Source organism: Lampris incognitus, chromosome 2 (assembly GCF_029633865.1).
Source record: "Lampris incognitus isolate fLamInc1 chromosome 2, fLamInc1.hap2, whole genome shotgun sequence".
NCBI classification, from domain to species: domain Eukaryota; kingdom Metazoa; phylum Chordata; class Actinopteri; order Lampriformes; family Lampridae; genus Lampris; species Lampris incognitus.
The window spans coordinates 16,801,591-16,828,065 of record NC_079212.1 but is presented as its reverse complement, the minus strand read 5'-3'; the positions used below and the strand labels follow the sequence as shown (position 1 = coordinate 16,828,065).

The window sequence follows — 26,475 nt, the reverse complement described above, 5'->3', positions numbered from 1 at the left end:
TATGATACTTATGATGTCATCATGTACATAATCGTTCACATACAGCCTGTCAGGTGATATGATCAACTACGAAGCCCCGCCCACCCTCACCATCAACTCTTGCTTGTACTTGTTACGCAAAGGTAAGCTCATGAATATTAATGAGGACAGGGACACTCCCCCACAGTTCCTGAGACAAGTGAGAACAGCTATGGACAAAGGTTTAAAAAAACACAAATTTATTCATTTACGAACAAAAAACTTTGTTGGATGTTTGATTATGTTTTGTTCGAGGTTTTTAGACATGAAAAGTTAAATATGATCACTGATTTTAAGTACTGTTAATGACAATACTAGACTTTTTATCGTCACACTTACGCAGCTTTGTGTACACTCGGTAGGGATATTTTATTAAGAATTCAGTGTAAAAAGACTGGTGATAAAAATAACGTTTAAAAGTATATATGTAGTGTTTAAGACCTTTCCCTTGCATGTATTTGGCCTTAATACTAAAATATTCTTTTTGTAATACCCGAATTGCAGTTTTCTTCTGGCCTTTTATAAGTATCGGTTGAACTGTGGGATTTAATGAAGCCTTTTTTTTAATAAATTTATTTCTGATTTTTCCCTTTTTCTCCCAATTTAGTGGCCAGTTGATCCCTATTTTAGTTCAAACTTTCACCCTCGTACTGTATGCATTCGCCAACTGCATCTCTCTGGCCGGCAGTCTCGGGAAGGAGACGCCTCGCCACTTCCGTGACAAGGTGACTCCAGGCCGAACCACTGCTTTTGTCCCCCCACCCCACCCCACACGCATTCATGTGACGAACACAAGCCAACTCTGCCCCCCTCCCGAAGGCAGCGTTGCCAATTAGTGCTGCTTCATCGAGTCTGGCCATAGTGGGATCTGATGAGACCGGGGCGCGAACCCCGGTCCCCAGTGGGCAACTGCATTGACACAAAGCCGATGCTTAGACCGCTACGCCACCGCGGACCCTAGAAGACTTTTGTTTTGAAAAATATAACTAAATATAAGAGGTTGACACAATTGTTTTTTAAAGTGCAGTAAGCTGCTCTTTTACAGTCACAGCTGTTACAAAGTGATAACTTCACTATTACATGTATTAGGTACAGTACTGAAATTTAACTTCCACATTTTTGAAGCTTAGAATACTGAATAAATTTTTGTTTTTTGTTTTTTGTTTTTTCCCAATGAAAGCAGAAAAGGTGATTGATTCACTTATGTGATACCCCAAATTACCATGCAATGACCAACGTTACCTGAGAAACAATACATGTCCACATTAAAAGTATATATAATGTGATTTCTGCACTAACCTCTCACCAGAGAAATGACAACAGCCTGCAGAGGTTAACAGATGGTAAAGCACATGCACTCAGCAGACGAGATGCCATCGTCCTGTTATGGGTGAGGTTTGCTGGTGAGATCAAACCTGCCAAATTTCTTTTGGTTTTCCTCTCCTTCATGCGAGATTGTGTGGGTCAAGCAGTTCTTGGAAAGCAGACTGGTGAGAGTATGACATCTTATAAAAAAAAAAAAAAAAGGAAAAATCCAGGCCGGAATCATGGAACTCACAAAACTCAAGATGTGTTTCGTTAAAAAAAAAGAAAGAAAGAAAAGAAAGAAAGAAAAAACAACCAAAAGCCTTTCATCAAACTACATCAATTAAACTTTTCCCAAGAAAGCCAGTAGAGCTAGAAATCAGGCGCTCCCAACAGCATCTCATGCCTCATGAGCAATGGTGGCCATCAGCCAAAAAGTAGCAGCGCTAAAGCCAAGTCAACACACCCAGTCCCAACGCCAAGCCATACGAAGCCTTCAGAGCGTGACATTTGCTCAGTGCATTAATTCCATCAGTCATTGCCCTGCAAGCAAAAACAAAATAAAACAAAAACAACAAAAAAAAACCCATGGAAAGTCTCATCCTTGTTTCAAACGTTTGAGCCAGTCTTCCTGATATGACATGGCACAGTCGAGTGGAGGCTTAACACGCGTCATCCTCTCTCTAAAAGCCAGATCTGTCTATAATCCCTTATAATCCCTGATAATAGAGTTGAGTGGCACAAGTATCCAAGTTCAGCAAGACGATTCAAACTTATACGTCCCCTTCCCGCATGCTTTGGTGACAGATGCCTCCCAAGGTCTTGAACCTCGACCCCAAATCATTCAGAAAGTCCAGATCGTCTTCCAGGTGGTCCATTGACAGTTCATCCAGCGAATTGCATCTGCTGCCCTCTCCCTCGTAGGCGTACTGACAGGGTGGGTACACCGGGTGGTCCTCCTCAATCGTAGACAGCCTCTGTGAAACCCAGGAGACACAAACAGAAAGCTTCAGTGCACAGTTAGTCAACTACAGGGTGTACCAGATCACATCTAAAAGGCTTAAAGCTGAAATCCATGCTTTTGCTCCATTAATAAACAGTTATTTCATCAGTTTGGACCATGGCGTCAGATTATATCAGACTAACATACTGCTGGTGGGACAAACGCTGGTGCAGCAGCAAAGGACTACTCAGCCAGGAAAAAGGATTGAAGTGTGAAGACGACATGGCGGCCCTTCTGTCGGACAGGTCATCAACCAATTCTACAGTCAATATCACAGCACGAAAGTGTTCTCATATGAACTGATGTAGTTTGTAAGACATACTTGCGTTAGCTTTGGTCTGAGGAGGACATTTTTACAAGGGTGGGAAATGTTTACTGTTGGCACATGAGCCACAATGGCTGTTACAACTCCCCCCCCCTTTTCTCCCAAATTGTATCCGGCCAATTACCCCACTTTTCCGAGCCGTCCCGGTCACTGCTCCACCCCCTCTGCTGATCCGGGGAGGGCTGTAGACTATCACATGCCTCCTCCGATACTTGTGGAGTCGCCAGCCGCTTCTTTTCACCTGACAGTGAGGAGTTTCACCAGGGGGACGTAGCGCGTGGGAGGATCCCGCTATCCCCCCCCCCCCCAGTTTCCCCTCCCCACCCCCAAACAGGCACCCCAACCAACCAGAGGAGGCGCTAGTGCAGCGACCAGGACACACACCCACACAGTCAATTGTTTCTGTAGGGACGCCCGACCAAGCCGGACATAACACGGGGACTCGAACCGGCCATCCCCGTGTTGGTAGCTACAACTCGTTTGTATTTCTCCTTCAAAAGGGAGGTGCAGATCAGGGAAATCAAGGATTTCAGCTTTTAAATGACTTGATAACAATAATAAGTCATATTCTGCTTTGATGCATGGTACATGATACGTGTAGTTATTAAGGCCATTTTGTTGTTTAACCTATGTGTGGTAACAACACCTGCTCCTTGATAATGTTTGCAGATGAGGGTGTGGTGGCAAATACAAAGGTAGAGTGTCGTTATGCATGCCCAATAATCCAGGTAAGGAAACCACGGAAAGCTGAATCAGTTCATCTGCACACAACCTCAGATGAACTGATGAAGATACAGATAAAACCCTTTAAAGGTGAACCAACAACCCCGGCGTTGGTTTATCGCCCCAAAATGACCTGCAGGAAACCTCTTCCCAGCCTTCCCAGAGGGATGAGGTGCAGAATTGGCTGACTGACTGATTGACTGGTTCAATATTCGTTTTGGAAATTCATCACGTACCATACAGCAATCGCCAGATTAATAACAGGCAACTACAATACCACCACCGCCGACAGAAATTAAAATCATAACGACGACAACAACAACCACAAGCTCTGCACACACAGTGCGTTGAAATACTCTCCACGGCGGAGCAATAGATGAGGACCGTCATGTCTCTGTCCAAAATCTTACCCTGTCTATGTGATCTGTGAGGTTGCGGTCCGACAGCAGGGACAGCGAGTGTGAGAACCCTGCAGAGCCATACTGTTTTACAGAGAAAGGGATTGTGAGAATCTCTCAGCTGAGCGGAAATGCAAATATATATATGCAAAACACAACCGTACAACTGGGTGTACATGGACAAAAGGAGCAGAATGCACACGTGGAGAATGAAGGGAGGATTATCTTCCGCTCTACAACATGGAACAAGGCATATGGACAAGAACTTACCCTGCTGTTGAGTGTCCTGTTTGTGGCCCATGTTGAATACTGGGAATGAGGGAATACACATGACAGTCACCTAACTTTCTCCAGTTTGTACTTGTGTGGTTGAGAGGGACTCATCCAAGTCCACATCACACTATTACTTCTTTGTGGAATCACCCCATTAAGGGTTAAGCATGTTGCACGTCTCATGTTAAAAGAAGGTGTTATTGCGTCCTCTTGTGGGTGTAAAGGGAGACAGTTATCACTCACCACTCTTCGCCCTCTGTAAGTTTCACCGACGTCCTCAACCATTGCCTGCTGCTCGCCCATTGGAGGCATCTGAAGGCTGATCTGTGTGTGTGTGTGGGGGGGGGGGGTATATGTTTAACTAAGAAGCAAGGGGCACAATAGAGAATAGCAGCAGGTATACCTTGTGGGTTTTATCCTCAACTGGTACTTCAGAACGAGCTTATCATCATAGACATTTCCCTTCGTTTTCCCCTTTCTGGCAGTTACACTGAGTGGTAGAAACCCAATTTTATATGAAAAAGGTAGGCACAAACAATGCTATAGTGTATTTCCTATAACATCAGCCTCAGCTGATATTTGATGTCGTATTGAATCTGCAACCCAATTACAAACACTCCAAGCCTTGACGCTTGAACGATCATTCAAGCAAAACAGTAGCCTAACAACAACAACAACAATAATAATAACAATAATGATAATAATAATAGTCTGATAAGTCTAATAATAATCTAAGTCTAATAATTTATCTCAGGGTCCTCAAAATTATAAAAAAAAGACAAAAGAAACAGAAACTGGTTAGCAATGCCCTGTGTCTCACCAAGTTGTGTCTGGAGCTTTTGAACAGGTGACTGGTTTCCTCCAACATTTCTTGATGTTTTACTTCAGTCGTCTGCGACATCCAACCAAACAAAATGCATAACGTGAATCATTAACATGAACCATGAACGACCTGAATCCTAATAACACAACACAAATTTGTATACAGCATTGGATGACATTCCAAGGGGGAATTGGTTATCAGCGGGATGGCACTATCAGCATTGCTTTCAAGAGAGCATGATGGGGGTTTGTTCTAGATGTTTTTACTGCAGGAAAACTACAGATGTCTCAAGGCAAATTCTTGCATTTGTGTTCGATATTACACATGGAAGGTAACCCTGCAGTTTTGTGCAGTAAATCGTATTTGTAGCAGCCAAATAGGATCAGTCTAGAAGATGTCAACTGTTTCTGGATAAAGTGTCCTGATTTTCTCTCCCCTGAGGTCAGACTCCCAAGCTGGTATTCCACGCTACGTGTTACAACAGATTTTCTTTAAGTTTTGTCCGGTCCCCTGTTAAAAGATTTATCACGCAAAAAAAAACAACCACATCCATCATTTCAACTACAGAGAAAGTGGAATGGTTCAGAATGACAACAGCTGTTATGTGGCCCTGTTTAAACTCCATAATTCATGTGTCATGCATATATTTACGCAACATATGACAACGGCCTACAGTAGTTGTGTGTGTGAGCTCTTTGTGACATACAGTATTTCCCAGACTATAAGTTGAAACTGGAGTGCAAGTGGCACCCAGCAAAGAATGTGTTGTTGTGAGGTAAAAAAAAAACAAACAAAAAACAAACAAAACATATATATATATATATATATATATATATATATATATATATATATATATATATATATATATAAACTGTGCCGGTGTATAAGTCGCATTTATAGGGGCGGTACAGCATTTTCAATTGAGTCACAAGATTAAACAGTGCCATCTAGTGGCCTTAGCTGAAATGCAGCGTATTCATTCGACAAAATTACATTGTATATAAGTCGCTTTCGTTAAAGGACTAGACAGACGAGTAAAAAAAAAAAACCAGCAACTTGTAGTCCGGGAAATATGGCAACTATTTACGGCTTGATGTTTCTGTCACAGAAAGAGTAAATCAATTACGTGGATTGTGTGGCCATCATTCACATCGTTCAACATGGGGATGGATTTTCTGAAACACATGTCTCAGTGACTCTGATGGAATCAGTAGCTCGACCTCTTTGGCAATGCCTGGCTGATCACACACTCCCAATACACTCAATGAATATCCGAATGCATGGATGTGCAACAGATTAGTAAGCCCTAAGAGGCAGAATGAAAGGGCGAAGGAAGAAGGGAAGACATTTTTAATGCCATGTACCTGCATTGAGGACAGCTTCTGTCCATCGGTACTGCTGAAGGGGGGCAGAATGAGGGTAGGCTCAGCCTGGGAGGTCGGAGAGGGGAGAAAGAGGACAGAGTGGTAAGACAAGGTATAAATCAGGAGACCAATTGAGAGAGTAAAAAGTGGAGAAGTAGTCCGCGGTGGCGTAGCGGTCTAAGCATCGGCTTGGTGTCGATGCAGTTGCCCACTGGGGACTGGGGTTCGCGCCCCGGTCTCGTCAGATCCGACTATGGCCGGACTCGACGAAGCAGCGATCATTGGCAACGCTGTCTTCGGGAGGGGGGCGGAGTCGGCTTGTGTTCGTCATGTGAATGCGTCTCTGTGTGTGTCGGAAAAACAGTGGTTCGGCTTGGATTCGCATTGTCACGAAAGTGGCGAGGCGCTTTCCTTCGAGACTGCCGGCCGGAGAGACGCAGTTGGCGAACGCATGCAATACAAGGGTGGGTGTTTGAATTAAAATAGGGATCAATTGGCCACTAAATTGGGAGAAAAAAGGGAAAAATCAGAAATAAATTAAAAAAAAAAAAAGTGGAGAAGTAACCATTATAACACAAGGAAATGAGAAAGAAAGAAGAATGATGGAAAAGAGAAGTGGGAAGGAAAGAATGAGTAACTTTCAAAGAAATTCAGCACTTGTTTCTCGTCCGATTGCTGGCAATAATCTGTCTATTACACACACACACACACACACACACACACACACACACACAGAGAGTTATGCACAAGCACAACCACTTGTGAACACACCTGGCATGTGGAGCCCCCTCCCTCTTCATTGTACTTTATGAGAGTCTGGCAGCCCTCATCTTGCTGGACTTGGATGTGCTGGAACTGCTTCCCTCCGCACTCACACATACATAACAGCAGCAGCACTGCAGAGACAATAAAACAAGTTCGGGCTTCAAAGGCAACCAAAGGTGCAGGTCATGCTACCAGATGGAAGCACACTTAGAACTATCAGCAATTAAGTGGCGATCTGCAGCTTCTTATGAGTTATAGCGTTTTGAATTCCCACAAGTTTGATTTTACCACTAAAGATCACACAGACAGACATGCAAACACAAACACAGAACGAAATTAGACCAAACAAAACATCTCTCATAACAACACTGAGCGAGAACTGTCACCGCTACTTTGATGTATGAATACCTACAGCAGAAATATATGGCTAGAAGAAACCACTTTTCTCATTGTTCAACACGATGAATTCAACAGGCTGAATAACCACAGTGTGAACTTAAAACCGTAAATGGACACCAGAAAAAATGAAGCTGGGTTTCTTGACATATATTTGGTGATATGTTTTTTTTTTTGTGTATCAGCTTAATGCTGAAATATATTGAGAAGACCCTACCCGGGAGTAATGAGAAAACACAATAGTATTGGCTTTAGTATGGCACAGTAATAGCCCATTTCCTTCAATGTCTCAGAATACACCACTCACACAGAAACAGAAGAAGTCCTGCAATGATCAGGCCTATGCCAGGTGAACCAAGGCCGGCTGAAAGTGGCAGATTCTCACGACACACTTCCCCAGTTCCGCAGTCACACACAATAACCTCCAAAGTTTCTGCTGACGCAATGCCCTGCTGGTCCTGAATAACCAGGGGAACCGAGTAGTTGTTGTAGGCCAAGCTCTTCAGGCTAACAAGCCCACCTGCATCACCTAGAGCAGCACATAGAGACAGGAGGACTCAAAACAAACCCCCCTCTTTGACTGAAACACCCTGTGTTAATACGATCCAGTGACTTCCCATGGGGCAAATATGTGATGGTTACGGAGGGAGGGGGTCGTCTCACCTGTGGAAGGGTCTAGTTTCCAAAACTGGCTCAGTGTTTTGTCCTCGCCCCCAAGGGAGAAGGTGAAGGGCCCGCTGAAAGGAGGGGCATCTTCATCCTTGGCAGGCACCATGATCTTATTGACCTTGTTGCCACACATAACAATGCTATTGTTGACCAGCTTGGGTGTGATGTCATTGATATCTCCCAAGTGGATCAGGACGGTGCCTGTTGCTGTGGCTGGAGGAACCCCTTGGAGGCAATGCAGTTACATAATGTGTTTATTACAGCGTTAACAGCCACTTCATTTGTGTATGTTCATGTAAGCAATATAGCTTATGTTTATTTATTTATTTATTCACTTAATTTTCTATGCATCTATTTACCTAATTATGAACTAACTTCACAATCTATATGTGTCTGTCTGTCTATTTATCTATCTATCTATCTAGTGCACTTGCCATCTCATACCATCATCTATAGCAATGAATAAAACTTTGTAAATGTTGTTCTTGTCAACAAAGGGCGATTCTCTGTCCATCCTCTGCACTGCGGTGAGTTTTCCTGTTTTCTTATCGATGGACACCCATCCCGCTGGATCCTCTATCAGCTCATACCTGAACATAAAGGCAGATTGTTAGAGAGTACAGAGGAGTTGGGGGGGGAATGTTTTTGTACCACAAACAAAGTAGGCACAAACCGGGTATTGTTAACATCCGAATCCACGTCCATAACCTTTGGTATGTTCAGCACCTCCCCTGGTTCCGCCTCCTCCCTCCGGTACACGTCAACCAGAACCTTTTCAAACTCAGGTGGGTCATTGACGTCGATCACTTTGATTGTGATGTTAACTGAATCAGCAGGTGGAGGTTTGACTGTCGCTGCACCAGGAGCACCAGGAGCACCAGGAGCACCAGCACCACACACAAACAGTGGCTCCTCATTCTGCACCTCAATCTGCAGTGTGGTCAAGGTTGTCCTCTCAAAATCCTTACCCTGAAAGGTAAACCGTAATTGAAGTCTATACTGTAGTTACGGTACAGTTCACAACATACCAATGGTTAATGTAGATGCTCACATTTCAGTGTTTCACATTACAGCCAAGAGCTTGGGGGATGGATGAAAGGAAAGCATGTTTACCTTGACAACGGTCAATATGCCCTCATTAGTTTCGGGGTCAGTCTCAATTTTGTAGTTTCCTTCTTCATTGCCGCGTATGATAGAGTACGTGGCACGCCAGCCAGGGGTCTTAGGGGTGTCTTTGTCTTCCACAGCAACTCTCAAAATCTCCTTGTTGATTTCCATCTCCAACACCTCGCCGTTGTACTGGACAGGCAAGATTATGTTTTTTTTAATCTTTTTAATGATATAATTTTTTAACACCTTGCTTAAGAATAGAACAGTTTTTCCTCAATGAAAGATTTTACTGGCAACACATTTGTACTTCGACTGACCTTTATTATTACAAATATATCCAACACTTACCGTCTTTTCCTTAAACTTGGGTGCATAACTGTTTGAGTCAATGATATTGAGAATTACAGTGGCGGTGGACGACATGGGAGGCTTTCCATGATCTTTAGCTTGGATAATGATTTTGTAATTCTTGGATTTCTGCAAAATGTAAAAACATGTATATTATAACAAGAAATTGCTAAGTGTGTATATGTTTGTATTTGTTTTTCCGATTCTCATTGGGGACCCAATGTCCTTAAAGTCTGGGTCGCCTGCCATGTGAGGGATAATATCAGGTCCCCGTGGGAAAAAAGAGCTATTTCTGGACTAACGATGAGGTTTAAGGCCAGAGTTACAATTAGTGTTATGTCTTGATGCATGCTCAGTAATCCAGGTAAGAAAATCAAAGACGGTTGAATCAGTTCATCTGGATACAACGTTTATTGACGGATACGTCAATCTGTCAATAAACGTTGTATCCAGATGAACTGATTCAACCTTCTTTGAATTAATGTTATAGTTAGACATAGGTCTAGTATTATTATTAGGCATTAGAATTAGGCTCAGAATTAAGGGTTAAAGTTAGGATTAAATGTGGGTTGCTTTTCATCATCTTTTGTTTAAGGTTAGGCTAATGGTTGGGGTTGGGGTTAATTTTGGAGTTTGCGGATAGTGAAATAGGATTTTTACCTTTACATAAAATTTCAGTCCCCACAAGATTAGAAAGTGTGTGTGTGTGTGTGTGTGTGTGTGTGTGTGTGTGTGTGTGTGTGTGTGTGTGTGTGTGTGTGTGTGTGTGTGTGTGTGTGTGTGTGTGCGTGTGTGTGGGTGTGTGTGTGTGTGTGGGCTTTTCAGGCAATCATAAAATGTTCACTACACAATCATTATGGCAAAAAAAAGTCCTGATGATAAAGTCATGATAATTAAAGCAGTCATTTTATTAGCAATCCTCTTGAAGATTTGTGTTTTGAAATTTCCCGAGGCGTGGTGAGATTTCCTGTTTTCGTGTGAGTGTGAAGAGGAGGAGGAACAGGGAGTGCAGAAAAAAAGGGATATTTCAAGCAAAATAGGAACTGAAAGCTTAGTCTTTGTTCCCCTGGCTGGGTTTGATGGGAGCATACCTAGATTTTTGCATGCCGTTGCAATTTCATCTTTAGAACATGACAAATGATCTAAAACCCACCATATTACAAACACCCCAAGTGTGAGTTTGTGTGTTTGTGTGGGATGACACTCACATCATAATCAAAGCAACCTTCAAAGGTGAGTTGTCCTGATTTGGAGCCTGCATCCTGAACCACATTAATCTTTGGTTCGCTGGGCTGCTGGGAGAGGATGCTGATAGTAACGGTGGAGTTGGGGGTTTTATCCTCATCAGTGTCCCAGGCTTGCAGTCGCACTGGCAAATAACCTTAGGTGAATTGAGAAATGTCAGAATGTAATGGTAAAACTACTAATATACGATCTATCTATATATCTATCTATCTATCTATCTATCTATCTATCTATCTATCTATCTATCTATCTGGTATACACGTGCCATCATTCATACCGTCATCTATAGCAATGACTGAAACTTTGTAAAGGTTGCTCCTGTCAACATAGGGCAAATGCCTGTCCATCTTCACTGGAGTGACTTCTCCTGTTTTCTTATCAATGGTATTCATCTATTCTATATATCTATCTATTGATCTGTAATACAAAAAAATAAAATTACATAATTACATAATTAACGGAAATTGCATGCATATATATAATATATATAAAATAACTTATTTAAAAGAAACACTCAACGGTAGAGAAAGGGCTCAACAAATAAGGAGCAAAATAATGGATTATATCTACTACTACTACTTTCGGCTGCTCCCGTTAGGGGTCGCCACAGCGGATCATCCGTTTCCATTTCTTCCTGTCTTCTGCGTCTTCCTCTGTCACACCAGCCACCTGCATGTCTTCCCTCACCACATCCATAAACCTCCACTTTGGCCTTCCTCTTCTCCTCTTCCCTGGCAGCTCCATATTCAGCATCCTTCTCCCAATATACCCAGCATCTCTCCTCCACACATGTCCAAACCATCTCAATCTTGCCTCTCTTGCTTTGTCTCCAAACCGTCCAACCTGAGCGGTCCCTCTAATATAATCGGTCCTAATCCTGTCCTTCTTCGTTACTCCCAGTGAAAATCTTAGCATCTTCAACTCTGCCACCTCCAGCTCCGCCTCCTGTCTTTTCGTCAGTGCCACTGTCTCCAAACCATATAACATAGCTGGTCTCACAACCATCTTGTAAACTTTCCCTTTAACTCTTGCTGATACCCTTCTGTCGCAAATCACTCCTGACACTCTTCTCCACCCACTCCAACCTGCCTGCACTCTCTTTTTCACCTCTCTACTGCACTCCCCGTTACTTTGGACAGTTGACCCCAAGTATTTAAACTCAGATGTCTTTGTCACCTCCACTCCTTGCATCCTGACCATTCCACTGTCCTCTCTCTCATTCACGCATAGGTATTCCGTCTTGCTCCTACTGACTTTCATTCCTCTTCTCTCCAGTGCATACCTCCACCTCTCCAGGCTCTCCTCAACCTGCACCCTACTCTCGCTACAGATCACAATGTCATCCGCGAACATCATCGTCCATGGAGACTCCTGCCTGATCTTGTCCGTCAACCTGTCCATCACCATTGCAAACAAGAAAGGGCTCAGAGCCGATCCTTGATGTAATCCCACCTCCACCTTGAACCCATCTGTCATTCCAACCGCACACCTCACCATTGTCACACTTCCCTCATACGTATCCTGCACCACTCCTACATACTTCTCTGCAACTCCTGACTTCCTCATACAATACCACACCTCCTCTCTCGGCACTCTGTCATGAGCTTTCTCTAAATCTACAAGGACACAATGCAACTCTTTCTGGCCTTCTCTATACTTCTCAATCAACATTCTCAAAGCAAACATCGCCTCTGTGGTGCTCTTTCATGGCATGAAACCATACTGCTGCTCGCTGATCATCACCTCTCCTCTTAACCTAGCTTCTATTACTCTTTCACAAATGTTCATGCTGTGGCTGATCAACTTTATACCTCTGTAGTTGTTACAGTTCTGCACATCGCCCTTGTTCTTGAAAATCGGTACCAGTATGCTTCTTCTCCACTCCTCAGTCATCCTCTCTTTCCAGGATTGTGTTAAACAATCTAGTTAAAAACTCCACTGCCATCTCTCCTAAACATCTCCATGCCTCCACAGGTATGTCATCAGGACCAACTGCCTTTCCATTCTTCATCCTCTTCATAGCTGCCCTCACTTCCTCCTTGCTAATCCGCTGAACTTCCTGATTCACTATCCCTACATCATCCAACCTTCTCTCTCTCTCATTTTCTTCATTCATCAGCCCCTCAAAGTACTCCTTCCACCTTCTTAGCACACTCTCCTCGCTTGTCAGCACATTTCCATCTCTATCCTTGATCGCCCTAACTTGCTGCACATCCTTTGCAGCTTGGTCCCTCTGTCTAGCCAATCGGTACAAGTCCTTTTCTCCTTCCTTAGTGTCTAACCTGTCATACAACTCACCATACGCCTTTTCCTTTGCCTTTGCCACCTCTCTCTTTGCTTTACGCTGCATCTCCTTGTACTCCTGTCTACTTTCTTCATCTCTCTTACTATCCCACTTCTTCTTTGCCAACCTTTTCCTCTGTATAATTTGCTGTACTTCCTCATTCCACCACCAAGTCTCCTTGTCTTCCTTCCTCTATCCTGATGACACACCAAGTACCTTCCTAGCTGTCTCCCTCACTATTTCTGCAGTGGTTGTCCAGCCATCTGGCAACTCTTCACTACCATCCAGTGCCTGTCTTAACTCCTGCCTGAACTCCACACAACAGTCTTCCTTCTTCAACTTCCACCATTTGATCTTCAAAATAATGGATTATATATAAAATACAACTTATATAATTAAATAATTAATGGAATATATATATATATATATATATATATATATATATATATATATATGCTAATTTGTTGAGCACTTTTATCAACACCATTGATGGTTTCCGGAGAAAAAAAACGCTATATATATATATATATATATATATATATATATATATATATATATATATATATATATACACTACCGTTCAAAAGTTTGGGATCACATTGAAATGTCCATATTTTTGAAGGAAAAGCACTGTACTTTTCAATGAAGATAACTTTAAACTAGTCTTAACTTTAAAGAAATACACTCTATACATTGCTAATGTGGTAAAAGACTATTCTAGCTGCAAATGTCTGGTTTTTGGTGCAATATCTACATAGGTGTATAGAGGCCCATTTCAAGCAACTATCACTCCAGTGTTCTAATGGTACAATGTGTTTGCTCATTGGCTCAGAAGGCTAATTGATGATTAGAAAACCCTTGTGCAATCATGTTCACACATCTGAAAACAGTTTAGCTCGTTACAGAAGCTACAAAACTGACCTTCCTTTGAGCGGATTGAGTTTCTGGAGCATCACATTTGTGGGGTCAATTAAACACTCAAAATGGCCAGAAAAAGAGAACTTTCATCTGAAACTCGACAGTCTATTCTTGTTCTTAGAAATGAAGGCTATTCCATGCGAGAAATTGCTAAGAAATTGAAGATTTCCTACACCGGTGTGTACTACTCCCTTCAGAGGACAGCACAAACAGGCTCTAAACAGAGTAGAAAAAGAAGTGGGAGGCCGCGTTGCACAACTGAGCAAGAAGATAAGTACATTAGAGTCTCTAGTTTGAGAAACAGACGCCTCACAGGTCCCCAACTGGCATCTTCATTAAATAGTACCCGCAAAACACCAGTGTCAACATCTACAGTGAAGAGGCGGCTGCGGGATTCTGGGCTTCAGGGCAGAGTGGCAAAGAAAAAGCCATATCTGAGACTGACCAATAAAAGAAAAAGATTAAGATGGGCAAAAGAACACAGACATTGGACAGAGGAAGACTGGAAAAAAGTGTTGTGGACGGATGAATCCAAGTTTGAGGTGTTTGGATCACAAAGAAGAACGTTTGTGAGACGCAGAACAAATGAAAAGATGCTGGAAGAATGCCTGACGCCATCTGTCACTCCATTTTGCAACGCCATGCCATACCCAGTGGACAGCGCTTGATTGGAGCCAATTTCATCCTACAACAGGACAATGACCCTAAACACACCTCCAAATTGTGCAAGAACTATTTAGAGCAGAAGCAGGCAGCTGGTATTCTATCGGTAATGGAGTGGCCAGCGCAGTCACCAGATCTGAACCCCATTGAGCTGTTGTGGGAGCAGCTTGACCGTATGGTACGCAAGAAGTGCCCATCCAACCAATCCAACTTGTGGGAGCTGCTTCTGGAAGCGTGGGGTGCAATTTCTCCAGATTACCTCAACAAATTAACAGCTAGAATGCCAAAGGTCTGCAATGCTGTAATTGCTGCAAATGGATGATTCTTTGACGAAAGCAAAGTTTGATGTAAAAAAAATCTTATTTCAAATACAAATCATTATTTCTAACCTTGTCAATGTCTTGACTCTATTTTCTATTCATTTCACAACATATGGTGGTGAATAAGTGTGACTTTTCATGGAAAACACGAAATTGTTTGGGTGATCCCAAACTTTTGAACGGTAGTGTATATATATATATACGTGCCTTCTTGACAATTATCTATCGATCTACGTTGTGATTTGTAGTGTGAGATGAATAAATGAGATGGATTTATTAACAAAAGGAAACGGAATGGTGGCAAAATAAGTGCGGAGATGGCTAGCGGAAGCAGGCAGGCAGATAAGCAGGTGAGAGAGGATCCTGGGCACAGGAGAGGAGACAACGTTTCGCTCAGGATAACACGAGAAACATAGGTAAACAAAGCACGAGGAACCATCTCTAAATAATTAGAGAGGCCTGAAGCGTTTCTCTACCAATTGTAGCTGAGGCAACAATCCGGCGATGAGTGGGTGAAGAGCCGGGATAGATTTGCTGCAGGGGTCAATGAACTTGATGGAAGACAGGTATGGATGAGTGGCGGGGAAGGACAGGGAAGGAGTGCCTTGCCCACGTCAAGCAGTAATACAGGCAGACATAAGGAAAACTGGGTGGCATGGACCCAGTAGCCATGAAAATCTATCTATCTATCGATCTATCTATCGATCTAAATATCCATCCATCATCCATCTATCATCATCGTCTTCCAAATTAAAAAAAGAAGCATTCTAAACACATGAAATATGTGTGCATGCGTACACATTGTGATTCGCATCATTATCGAACCCATACCCACCTTCTTTAAAATTCTCCTTCACGTTCGCTTTTATTAAAGCAGGGTCAAAGTAAGGTGCATTGTCATTGATATCCTTTATTGCCACATCAAAAGCCAGTGTCCTGTCCTTAAGCTCACCGGTCATTCTGTCCAATATGTCAAACTTTATCTGTTGGTGGAGGTAACAAGACAGACAGACAGAACGACAGACAGACAGACAGATAGACAGATAGATAGATAGATAGATAGATAGATAGATAGATAGATAGATAGATAGATAGATAGATAGATAGATAGATAGATAGATAGATAGATCAAATTAGTTACATAATTTATTGTGTTCCTTAACATGAATAAATAATATTCAGTTCTAAAGAAAATGCAGTGTCATAGAAACAGTGGCGCCCCCAGACATTTTTCATAGGGGTGGCCAAATGAGGCCACTGAAAATCTTGGGGTGGCACACCAAAACCAAAAGCCATGACTGAATTTCAGGAATTCTATGATGCTGTTGTAGTATACTGTATAGGCTAGTTGAAAACTGTCAATATGAGAGTTAAGAAAAATATACATTATTGATTTAAATGAACAGCACCTAATGTAAAATATCAGATAGAAGCATATTGTGCATAATCAGAAGCATATTCTGCATATGCGACTCGTGGCTGAGGGGGCGGCGGGGGGGCCAGGGATAGTATCAGGGTGGCCGTGGCCACCCCTGGCCACCCCTTGGGGGCACCACTGCATAGAAAGCGGCAAAGTAATTTCTCCAGTGCACGTTATTCTGTATATCCTGCTGCATGCTCACATGGAAGAATGAATATGTCTCCCTGTCGATAGCCTTGTGGACATAGACTACTCCAGTGTGGTCATCGATGGAGAACACTCCCAACGGCTCCTCGGTCACACCCATGCCACTGATACGATACTTACGGTCTGGCGCGATATCTTTCTTGTCATTGAACATCTGGTGATAAATAAGAAACATGCACACACACACACACACACACACACACACACACACACACACACACACACACACACACACACACACACACACACACACACACACACACACACACACACACACACACACACACACACACTTTCTTAGTGTTAGCAGGTCCTATCCACACTAATCAAGAGTGCAAGCTGTAGTGATATAACGCCATGTATATCCACTGGAACTACACTAGGTGTTATGTACTACCCGGACTGTTATTATGGTCACACCACTACCATGTATGGTTATTACGTCTGCCTACTGAGCCACGATTAAACCTGAGTTCTATAACCCGGTGTGGTCATTGATCCTCGACCAATACTACCCCAAGTATTACTTCATGGTGGCAGCGGTAAAGTACTCTCTATGAAGAATGAAGATAGACTGATAAAATTGTCCGTGGATAATTTCTGTCATCATTCAAGCAAGAGTGCGCCGGAGCTGAGCTAGCCGCAAAGCTAACTAGCTAGCTAGTAACAGGAGACGTCGTGGCATAGCATCTACCGACGATGAATTGGTCCGACCCGGACCAGGGTGAGGCAATTTCACTGTATAGACAGAAAATGACTCTGTATTTAGAAGATGAATAAATAAATGGCGCAGCTAAACAAGCTAGGAAAATATGTCGTGGAATCGGAGATGAAGGATTAAAAAGACTGAACGCCAGTGGTCTCACCGATGATGAAAAGAAAAAGCCTGCCAAACTATGGGACTTCTTTGAAAAACAGCTAAAGTTGAACGTAAATTTCAGAATCCATAGACTGCAACTGATGCAACACAGACAGAAACCAGATGAGAATATTGATGATTTTGTGACCAGAGCCAGAACACTAGCACAGAAATGTCAGTTTTCAGACGAAGAGCTTAACGAGCGTATGATTGAGCTTATTATTGCGAGCACTCCCCATGATGCCCTGAGGAATGATCTATACAGCAAACCAAAAGGATATTCCTTAGCAGGGGTTCTGGCCGAGGGACGAAAATATGAAGCCCTGACAGCAGGCAATGAACAGTTAGACAAACTTAGCCTGTCACACAATGAGAGAATCCACGCTGTGGACAGGGACTGCATATGTCGTAACTGTGGGAGAAGCCACAAACCACGTCGATGTCCTGCATATGATGATGAATGCAATGCGTGTGGTGCAAAAGGTCACTGGGAGCGGTGCTGCAGGAAGGCCAAACGAGAGTGCCAGGAACACTCCAGCCAGAGCAGGAGCGGGGGAAGCAAGTCCCACACACCACAAGACAAACAGCACAAGCGCAAACCCTATATAGACAAAAAGCAACAGAGCAGGACTCGCATACATGCTGTAGAGAGTAGCAGTGAAACAGACAGTGAGAACGAAAGTACTTACCAGAAACAGTTCCACTCCATAACTATCAGTGAAAAGTGCATGCATAGCATAGACAGCAAGCCGGCCAGAGAGGAGGCGTACACAGTCCTGAAGGTGACACCACCTGACCTACCTGGTCGTGGATACACACTACGTCTGAAGATAGACACAGGTGCGTCAGGCAACACACTCCCATTGCGTACCTTCAAGCAGATGTACGGTGAAAATGCATGCACCCAGAAACGACTGAAAAAAACCAACAGGATGCTATCTGCATACAGTGGTCACGCCATCCCCTGCCTAGGCACCATTGACATTCCATGCCAGTACAAAGAATCCAAATGGATCAATGCAAAGTTCTATGTTGTAGACGTACCAGGGCCAGCCATAGTTGGGCTGCCAACATGTGAACTGTTAAACCTAGTGACTGTCAATGTAGATGCAGTGACCGAGAAAGGACATGCAAACCAGAAAAAAGTCAACACAAGACAGACAAAACCCAAAATGACCATATCTAACAGTGCAGACCTAAAGAGAGCATACCCAGACCAGTTTGACAAAATTGGCAACTTCAGTGGAAAGGCCAAGCTCTTCCTGAAAAAGGATGCCGAACCATTCATAGACCCACCACGTAAGTGCAGCATTCGCATCAAAGACAAACTGAAAGATGAACTGTATAACCTAGTCAAACAAGATGTGTTAAGAAAAGTAGAACAGCACACAGACTGGTGCTCGAGTCTGGCATACAGCACAAAGAAAGACGGTTCCCTTCGCATATGCTTAGACCCCCAAAAGCTTAATGCCAGCCTTAGGAGATGCCCACACAAGATTCCTACTGTGGAGGAACTGAACCCGAAGTTTGCAAATGCAAAAATATTCAGCAAACTTGACGCAAAAGCTGGATATTGGTCAACACACCTAGAGGAAGAGTCACAACTGCTAACCACATTCCGAACTCCATTTGGTAGATACTGCTGGAAACGTTTGCCATTTGGTCTCAGTGTCTCTCAAGATCTCTTCCAGGCAAAGATGGACCAAATCCTGGAGGGGCTCGACGGTGTCGTCAACATAGCCGATGATATCGCAGTCTACGGAGCAAGCGAAGAGGAGCATGACAGGAACCTGACCAACCTGATGGAGAGAGCAGCCAAGACAGGTATTGTGTTCAACAGTGACAAGTGCACAATCAAACAGACAAGCATCTCATTCTTTGGCAACCTGTACACAGACAAAGGTATCAAACCTGACACAGCCAAAATCAGGGACATCCAGAAAATGCCGACACCCCAGAACAAAGATGAACTGAGCGGATTCTTGGGGATGCTGACCTACCTGTCACCCTACATCCCAAAGTTCGCAGACAAAGCACACACACTGAGGGTGCTGCTGAAAAGTGACGTGCCTTGGACATGGGACACTGACCACCAAAAGAGCTTTGAGGACCTGAAATCAGTTATCAACGAACATGACTGCCTGAAGTACTATGATCCAAGCACACCTCTGACACTTGAGGTCGATGCATCACAGAAAGGACTGGGCATGGCATTAGTGCAGAACAAAAGACCCATAGCTTTTGGCTCAAAGACACTGGATGACTGCCAATCCAGGTACAGCAACATAGAGCGAGAAATGCTGGCCATAGTCTATGCAATGCAGCGATACCATACCTACCTGTATCGGAAGTCATTCATTGTAGTTACAGACCACAAACCCCTCGTTACCATATGCACAAAGCCACTGCATGCTGCCCCGCCACGGCTTCAGCGAATGCTGATAAAAACACAAGGATACAACTACGAGGTCACGTATCGACCAGGAAACCAGATGGTCCTGGCAGACACACTCAGCCGACTACCCAACCCTGAGAACAACAGCAACATCGAGCTGGACGAGCGCATTGACGGAATAGAGGCAGAAGTCGAGGATCCAGAGATGCTCACTGTTGCAATGATAAACTTCTCTCCCGAGAAACAGGACGCACTCAGCCAGGAAACCACCAGCGACCCCAGACTCAATGCACTGAAAGAGCTGATCCACCAGGGATGGCCAGACAACATCAAAGCTCTACCAAGACAACTACGTGAGTACTGGTCATTCAGAGATGAGCTCGCAGTTGAAGCAGGAGTCATATTCAAAGGCAGACAGGTGCTCATCCCAGACTCCATGACTGATTCTATACTCGAACAGCTGCATGTAGGACACCAGGGCATCGAAAAGACACGGCGACTGGCGAGAGAAAGTGTCTACTGGATCAGAATGAACGATGACATCGAAAGAGTCTGCAGGTCATGTAGCGTATGCGTGGAACATCAGGATGCAAATCCAAAGCAACCTCTCAACCCACACAACACACCGTCAAAACCATGGCAATCCCTAGCTTCTGATCTATTCGAGATCGATGGACATCAGTATTTACTGATTGTGGACAGATATTCTAAGTTCCCTCTAGTGGATGAAATGCCCATGCCTGTGTCCAGCCGGGCAGTTGCACAAAAAATGGAAATGTACATGTCTCTTTTTGGAAGGCCTGACGAGATACTTACAGATAATGGACCCCAGTACACAGGGCACGCGTTCCAGAAATTCACGGCTGACTGGGGAATCAGGCACGTGACAAGCTCACCCCACTATCCAAAAAGCAATGGATTCATTGAGAGGCATGTGCGACACATCAAATCCATTGTGAAGAAAACCATGAGACAAGGAGGTAACATACAAGTGGCCTTACTACAGGTCAGAGCAACACCCATTGACAGTAAACTACCATCACCAGCAGAACTGATCTTCGGAAGGCCGGTCACCACCCTGCTGCCGAGTCGAGGGGACCCGGGCAAGGAGGAAAACCGACTCCACCTGGAGCAGAGAACAGCAAACATGAAGGAACATCATGACCGCAGCAGCGGCAGAGAACTACCTCCACTCGGTCCCGGACAGCACGTATCTGTCCTAAACAAGGAAAAAGGGATTGGTATCCAGCCACCGTTGTACAAAGTGCGATGAGCCAAGGAGCTACACTACCGTTCAAAAGTTTGGGATCACCCAAACAATTTCGTGTTTTCCATGAAAAGTCACACTTATTCACCACCATATGTTGTGAAATGAATAGAAAATAGAGTCAAGACATTGACAAGGTTAGAAATAATGATTTTTATTTGAAATAAGATTTTTTTTACATCAAACTTTGCTTTCGTCAAAGAATCCTCCATTTGCAGCAATTACAGCATTGCAGACCTTTGGCATTCTAGCTGTTAATTTGTTGAGGTAATCTGGAGAAATTGCACCCCACGCTTCCAGAAGCAGCTCCCACAAGTTGGATTGGTTGGATGGGCACTTCTTTGAGCAGATTGAGTTTCTGGAGCATCACATTTGTGGGGTCAATTAAACGCTCAAAATGGCCAGAAAAAGAGAACTTTCATCTGAAACTCGACAGTCTATTCTTGTTCTTAGAAATGAAGGCTATTCCATGCGAGAAATTGCTAAGAAATTGAAGATTTCCTACACCGGTGTGTACTACTTCCTTCAGAGGACAGCACAAACAGGCTCTAACAGGTACTATTTAATGAAGATGCCAGTTGGGGACCTGTGAGGCGTCTGTTTCTCAAACTAGAGACTCTAATGTACTTATCTTCTTGCTCAGTTGTGCAACGCGGCCTCCCACTTCTTTTTCTACTCTGGTTGGGGCCTGTTTGTGCTGTCCTCTGAAGGGAGTAGTACACACCGGTGTAGGAAATCTTCAATTTCTTAGCAATTTCTCGCATGGAATAGCCTTCATTTCTAAGAACAAGAATAGACTGTCGAGTTTCAGATGAAAGTTCTCTTTTTCTGGCCATTTTGAGCGTTTAATTGACCCCACAAATGTGATGCTCCAGAAACTCAATCTGCTCAAAGAAGTGCCCATCCAACCAATCCAACTTGTGGGAGCTGCTTCTGGAAGCGTGGGGTGCAATTTCTCCAGATTACCTCAACAAATTAACAGCTAGAATGCCAAAGGTCTGCAATGCTGTAATTGCTGCAAATGGAGGATTCTTTGACGAAAGCAAAGTTTGATGTAAAAAAAATCTTATTTCAAATACAAATCATTATTTCTAACCTTGTCAATGTCTTGACTCTATTTTCTATTCATTTCACAACATATGGTGGTGAATAAGTGTGACTTTTCATGGAAAACACAAAATTGTTTGGGTGATCCCAAACTTTTGAACGGTAGTGTACATTGTGCAAACATCAAATGGGAACAAACTCAGACGTGGCAGGAGCCACCTGCGGGAAATTCACCACCCCCATGCACTGAGGAGCGCAAGAACCCGCTTCACAGAACCTCAACAGGACACTCATGCAGCTGGAACTTCTTCCAGCCAAACCTGTGAAACACACAAGACAGTACGCACAAGATATGGAAGAGCTGTTTCCAAACCAGCTCACTACAAGGACTATGAGTAGAGACAATCACACACAAAAGGAGGGCTCTGAATATGTTTATTGTTTTTTGAGATGGACAATTCTGAGTGTGTTGTCTTTAAAAAAAAAAAAAGAGAGAAGGCAACCTCTGTGTAATGAAAAAATTGAAAACTAAACAGGGGGGATGTAGTGATATAACGCCATGTATATCCACTGGAACTACACTTATGTACTACCCGGACTGTTATTATGGTTACACCACTACCATGTATGGTTATTACGTCTGCCTACTGAGCCACGATTAAACCTGAGTTCTATAACCCGGTGTGGTCATTGATCCTCGACCAATACTACCCCAAGTATTACTTCACAAGCTGGACTCAAAAATACTGAATTGTCATGTTGAGCAATGATGATGAGCCATTGCTTTACTTATCTTCTTCACACTATCTTGTTAAGGTTTGATTTTTTTCCATACTTTTAGTTTTTGAATTTTACTTATATACTTATTTTCTTACTACTTATTTTAAGTTGTGCGCTTTCATTTAAGGTAAACTGCATTGCATTCTATTTTAACATGTAAAAATGTGCTACATATATAAAAAAAAGTTTGATTGATTGGTTGATTAATTGATTTGTAAAATCAAAATGTCCTCACCTGTGTGGTCACTTTTGGGAAAGGGCCAGGGTCTTCCTCCACCAGCTCAATGGTGGACAGAACCCACCTCCTTTTAGAGCGCGACAGGGCTTCCTGTTGGACGTAAAAATGAATGAGAGGTGGGCCGTGTTATGATCTCAGTTACATCTGTTTTGCTTCAAATGGAATAAAGTCTGAAGCCCCATTAATGTCTAACACTTACCCGCTTTGCACGGTCCTTCGTCTTGTGGTTGTTGCCATCTCTTTCTGCCAGACTTAATGTTAGGACAACCTAATCATAATATGGAAAGTTAGTATATGCTGATATCACCATAAACAAACTTTAAACTGGTCCTTCGTTTCATCAGCTACTCTAACACTGTCTGGAAGGTGTGGTCCATACATGCTTACTGAGGAAACCTGGCTCGTTATCATGAGCAAGCCTGTGGTTTTGGTTTTTTTTTTGGCCCACAATTTTTTTTTCATGCTTGAATTTTGATTTTCAATTCTTTACCTCTTAGTGTCGCTGTGTCTGTCAAGATGTCCGACTTTCCATCAGTTTCCATTGCATAAAGACATATAGTATGAGTAGATGGGACTTTCTGATGCGTGTTATTCTTGTGCTGTTCGTACTGAACTCACCTACCCCCCTAGTTTTGGCAATTAAATTCCAGTTTGAAGGGTGTGGTAACAAGAACGCCCTATCAGACTTTCAGAAGAGGAAAGGGCAAACTGTGCTCACAGCACTGGAAACCATCTTAATATATTGGTGGAAAAAAACCCTCTTGTGGCCCTTCTGTCTTCTACGGCAATGCACGCGGACCAACACACATTAAATAGGTTTTTTTATTTCCTAGCTAGCCATGTTGGGAGACAGGCAAACCGATAATTGTCAATTCTCAAGTGTTACAACGCGGCGACCACAGCCATGTATGAAACTGTTTTCGATGCTGTGTGATTCATGACACTTACCTGGCACAATGGAAACCAATAAAGTGCACGATGGAGACATTCGGGTTCTTCAAGTGAGAACATGAGAGTAAAGCGCTGTTTTGTTGTTGTTTTTTTAATTCTTTTTAAATTCTAGCCGATATCTATTCATTGTGAACAGGGTGTTGATTCATAAATACACTTCAATATGGTAAGACAGCAGACTTGTTTAAAGCAACACGCCGCCATTTTGGCAACTTTGACCAACTTGATCTCATACTGCTAGCTGGGTGGGCAATCTCATCCAGAAAGGGCCGGTGTGGGTGCAGGTCTTTGTTCCAACCAAGCGGTTACACACCTGTGTCTCCTAATCAAGTTCCTCAGCAAAAACTCTACTGGTTGATTAGTGGGATCAGGTGTGTAACTGCTTGGTTGGAACAAAAACCTGCACCCACACCGGCCCGTTGAAGATCAGATTGCCCACCCCTCTTATATCGGTGCATTCGAGACGATCTTAGCATGGCTGCTAATGTTCACCTCAGGGACAAAAAGCTGCCAAGCATGCATCTGCTATGCAGCAAATTATAGACTTGGCAGTCTTGTTGCAGAAAAGGTAAACTGAACAACACTTAGTACTTTGGGGTGAACATGTGGAAAGGAATTTACGTTATTTAAGAGAAATTAAAAAAAGTTTCAGACGTAAGTGAAGCTCAGTAAAAACCATTAACAGCCAATCATTCGATACACTTCAGCACCTGCTGAGATCACGGGGTCTTTCGGAAAAGGGTGAAAAATCTTGATGGCCTTAACAATTAATGTAACATTTTCGCAAAACTTGGCACCCCAGATGATAACAACATAAGTCTGCAAATTGACTTTTTTACGGTATAGTGGATGGATTTGAATTTGCTTTTTTTTTAGGAAAGACATTACATTTAAATTTTACCATAAAATGTGTTAAAGTTGCAGACATTTTGTTACTTTTTCAACCAGTTCTCAAGCAACAAAAAAAAACCAAAGGATTCACTTCCGCTAAATCCAAAAAAGAAAGTAGTTGAGATTTGGTCTCTTAACATTTCTGAAGCCATTCTAACTTTTGTACATTATCGCAGCATTTTCAAAGGGTTGTATGTACTTTCATTCCTACCGTCAGCAGAGACAGAGTAATGGTCCGCATGTTGAGTTGGTCGGTGCGATATCCTCTGTGTGAATGTGAGCATTCACCTGCTCGACAAGGATCTAAGATTGTGTGCACCAGCAGGCCGCAGAGGACGGCCCACAGTGCCTCCAGGCAACGGCTTGGCTCAGTCAGCAACTGCCGTGTTTGTTCATGTAGCCTGTGTGCATACTCACTACATGCAATGTGTGAGTGTAGGTGTGTGTGTGTGTGTGTGTGTGTGTGTGTGTGTGTGTGTGATTTATGTGCGTTTCGTTCCCTCTTATGCAAGCTTTACAAAAAAAATAAAAAAAATAATCACACTCTCCCCATGGGGAATCAAGAGCAAAATACTTGACTATTTAAATCACACTTGAACAGAATGCAACCAAGACACAATTGATTTTATCCGCATGTTTACAATCTGTGTTGAACCTGCCAAGGCAAAACAAACTGTCTGATTTCAGAGCCACTCTGTTCTGTTTTGTTTTAGGCAAGTGTGAGAGCTTGTGAGCCGTACATTGGCAGTGATCTGATTTCACAGAATGTTGACATGGATTAAGAGGAAACACTCGAGAAATTTTTATCGGAAGCTAATAAAATTGTTGAAATAGCTTTCAAAGGTCAATGTCCGCAACACACTGCAAGCCAATGGAAGCTAGTCTTCCCCTATTTTTTTTCAGACTGTAGCTGTCATTTTAATAAAAACACTTCGTTTATCAGTTTCGGTAATTCTCCTGTGCTGTTGCTGCCATCTCTTCCCTATTTCCCATTGAGTATTTTATAATGAGTGAAACAGCGCCCCGCTGAATGATAAGATGTGGGAAATGTCAGTCAATGTGTGTGGTGAAACACTGTATTGCACTCCTACCGTAGACGACTACGTGAGGAGCCCAGGCCGGAGTTGGCTTTCCTTGCTGAAAAAAAAAACAAAAAACTGAAGGATTAACCAATCAGATGAGGCTACTGTTATGCCACTGCCAAACTGTGATCAGTCAGAACGGATTGGACCTATGCCAAGAGAAACCAAGGGTAGCCAGCTGCCCTTTGGCCTCACACCAATCAAATCATAGCATGTTATCAACGCCATTGAAACGATAACACAGGAAACTTAACTGTTAGTTGTCCCCCCCTTTTTTTTCTCCCCAATTGTCCTGGTCGCTGCTCCACCACTCTGCTGATCCGAGGTCTGCAGAGTTCCACATGCTTCCTCTGATATATGTGGAGTCGCCAGCCGCTTCTTTTCACCT

General features: G+C 43.2%; 1 protein-coding gene across 1 annotated transcript; it reads right to left on the bottom strand.

The window, feature by feature from the left end:
• Positions 1-25,246, bottom strand: cdh26.1 (cadherin 26, tandem duplicate 1). The gene is made up of 17 exons (XM_056298737.1): positions 25,217-25,246; positions 23,363-23,431; positions 23,161-23,253; positions 16,573-16,731; positions 15,786-15,933; positions 10,729-10,901; positions 9,521-9,649; positions 9,176-9,361; positions 8,941-9,031; positions 8,736-8,910; positions 8,507-8,652; positions 8,057-8,287; positions 7,701-7,922; positions 7,004-7,128; positions 6,233-6,298; positions 3,785-3,856; positions 1-2,300 (listed from the first exon to the last, which is right to left on the bottom strand). Exons 1-17 carry the CDS (start codon positions 25,244-25,246, stop codon positions 2,097-2,099), a joined length of 2,319 nt encoding a protein of 772 aa, XP_056154712.1. The 3' UTR covers positions 1-2,096.
• Positions 25,247-26,475: the final 1,229 nt, after the last annotated feature.

Excerpts from the sequence above, each read along its gene's own strand:
- cdh26.1 (XM_056298737.1), bottom strand. The coding sequence starts at position 25,246 with ATGCGGACCATTACTCTGTCTCTGCTGACG. Across the intron at positions 23,254-23,362 it reads CGAAGGACCGTGCAAAGCGG|GAAGCCCTGTCGCGCTCTAA; the intron begins GTAAGTGTTAGA and ends TACGTCCAACAG. Across the intron at positions 9,032-9,175 it reads GCATATTGACCGTTGTCAAG|GGTAAGGATTTTGAGAGGAC; the intron begins GTAAACATGCTT and ends TTTACCTTTCAG.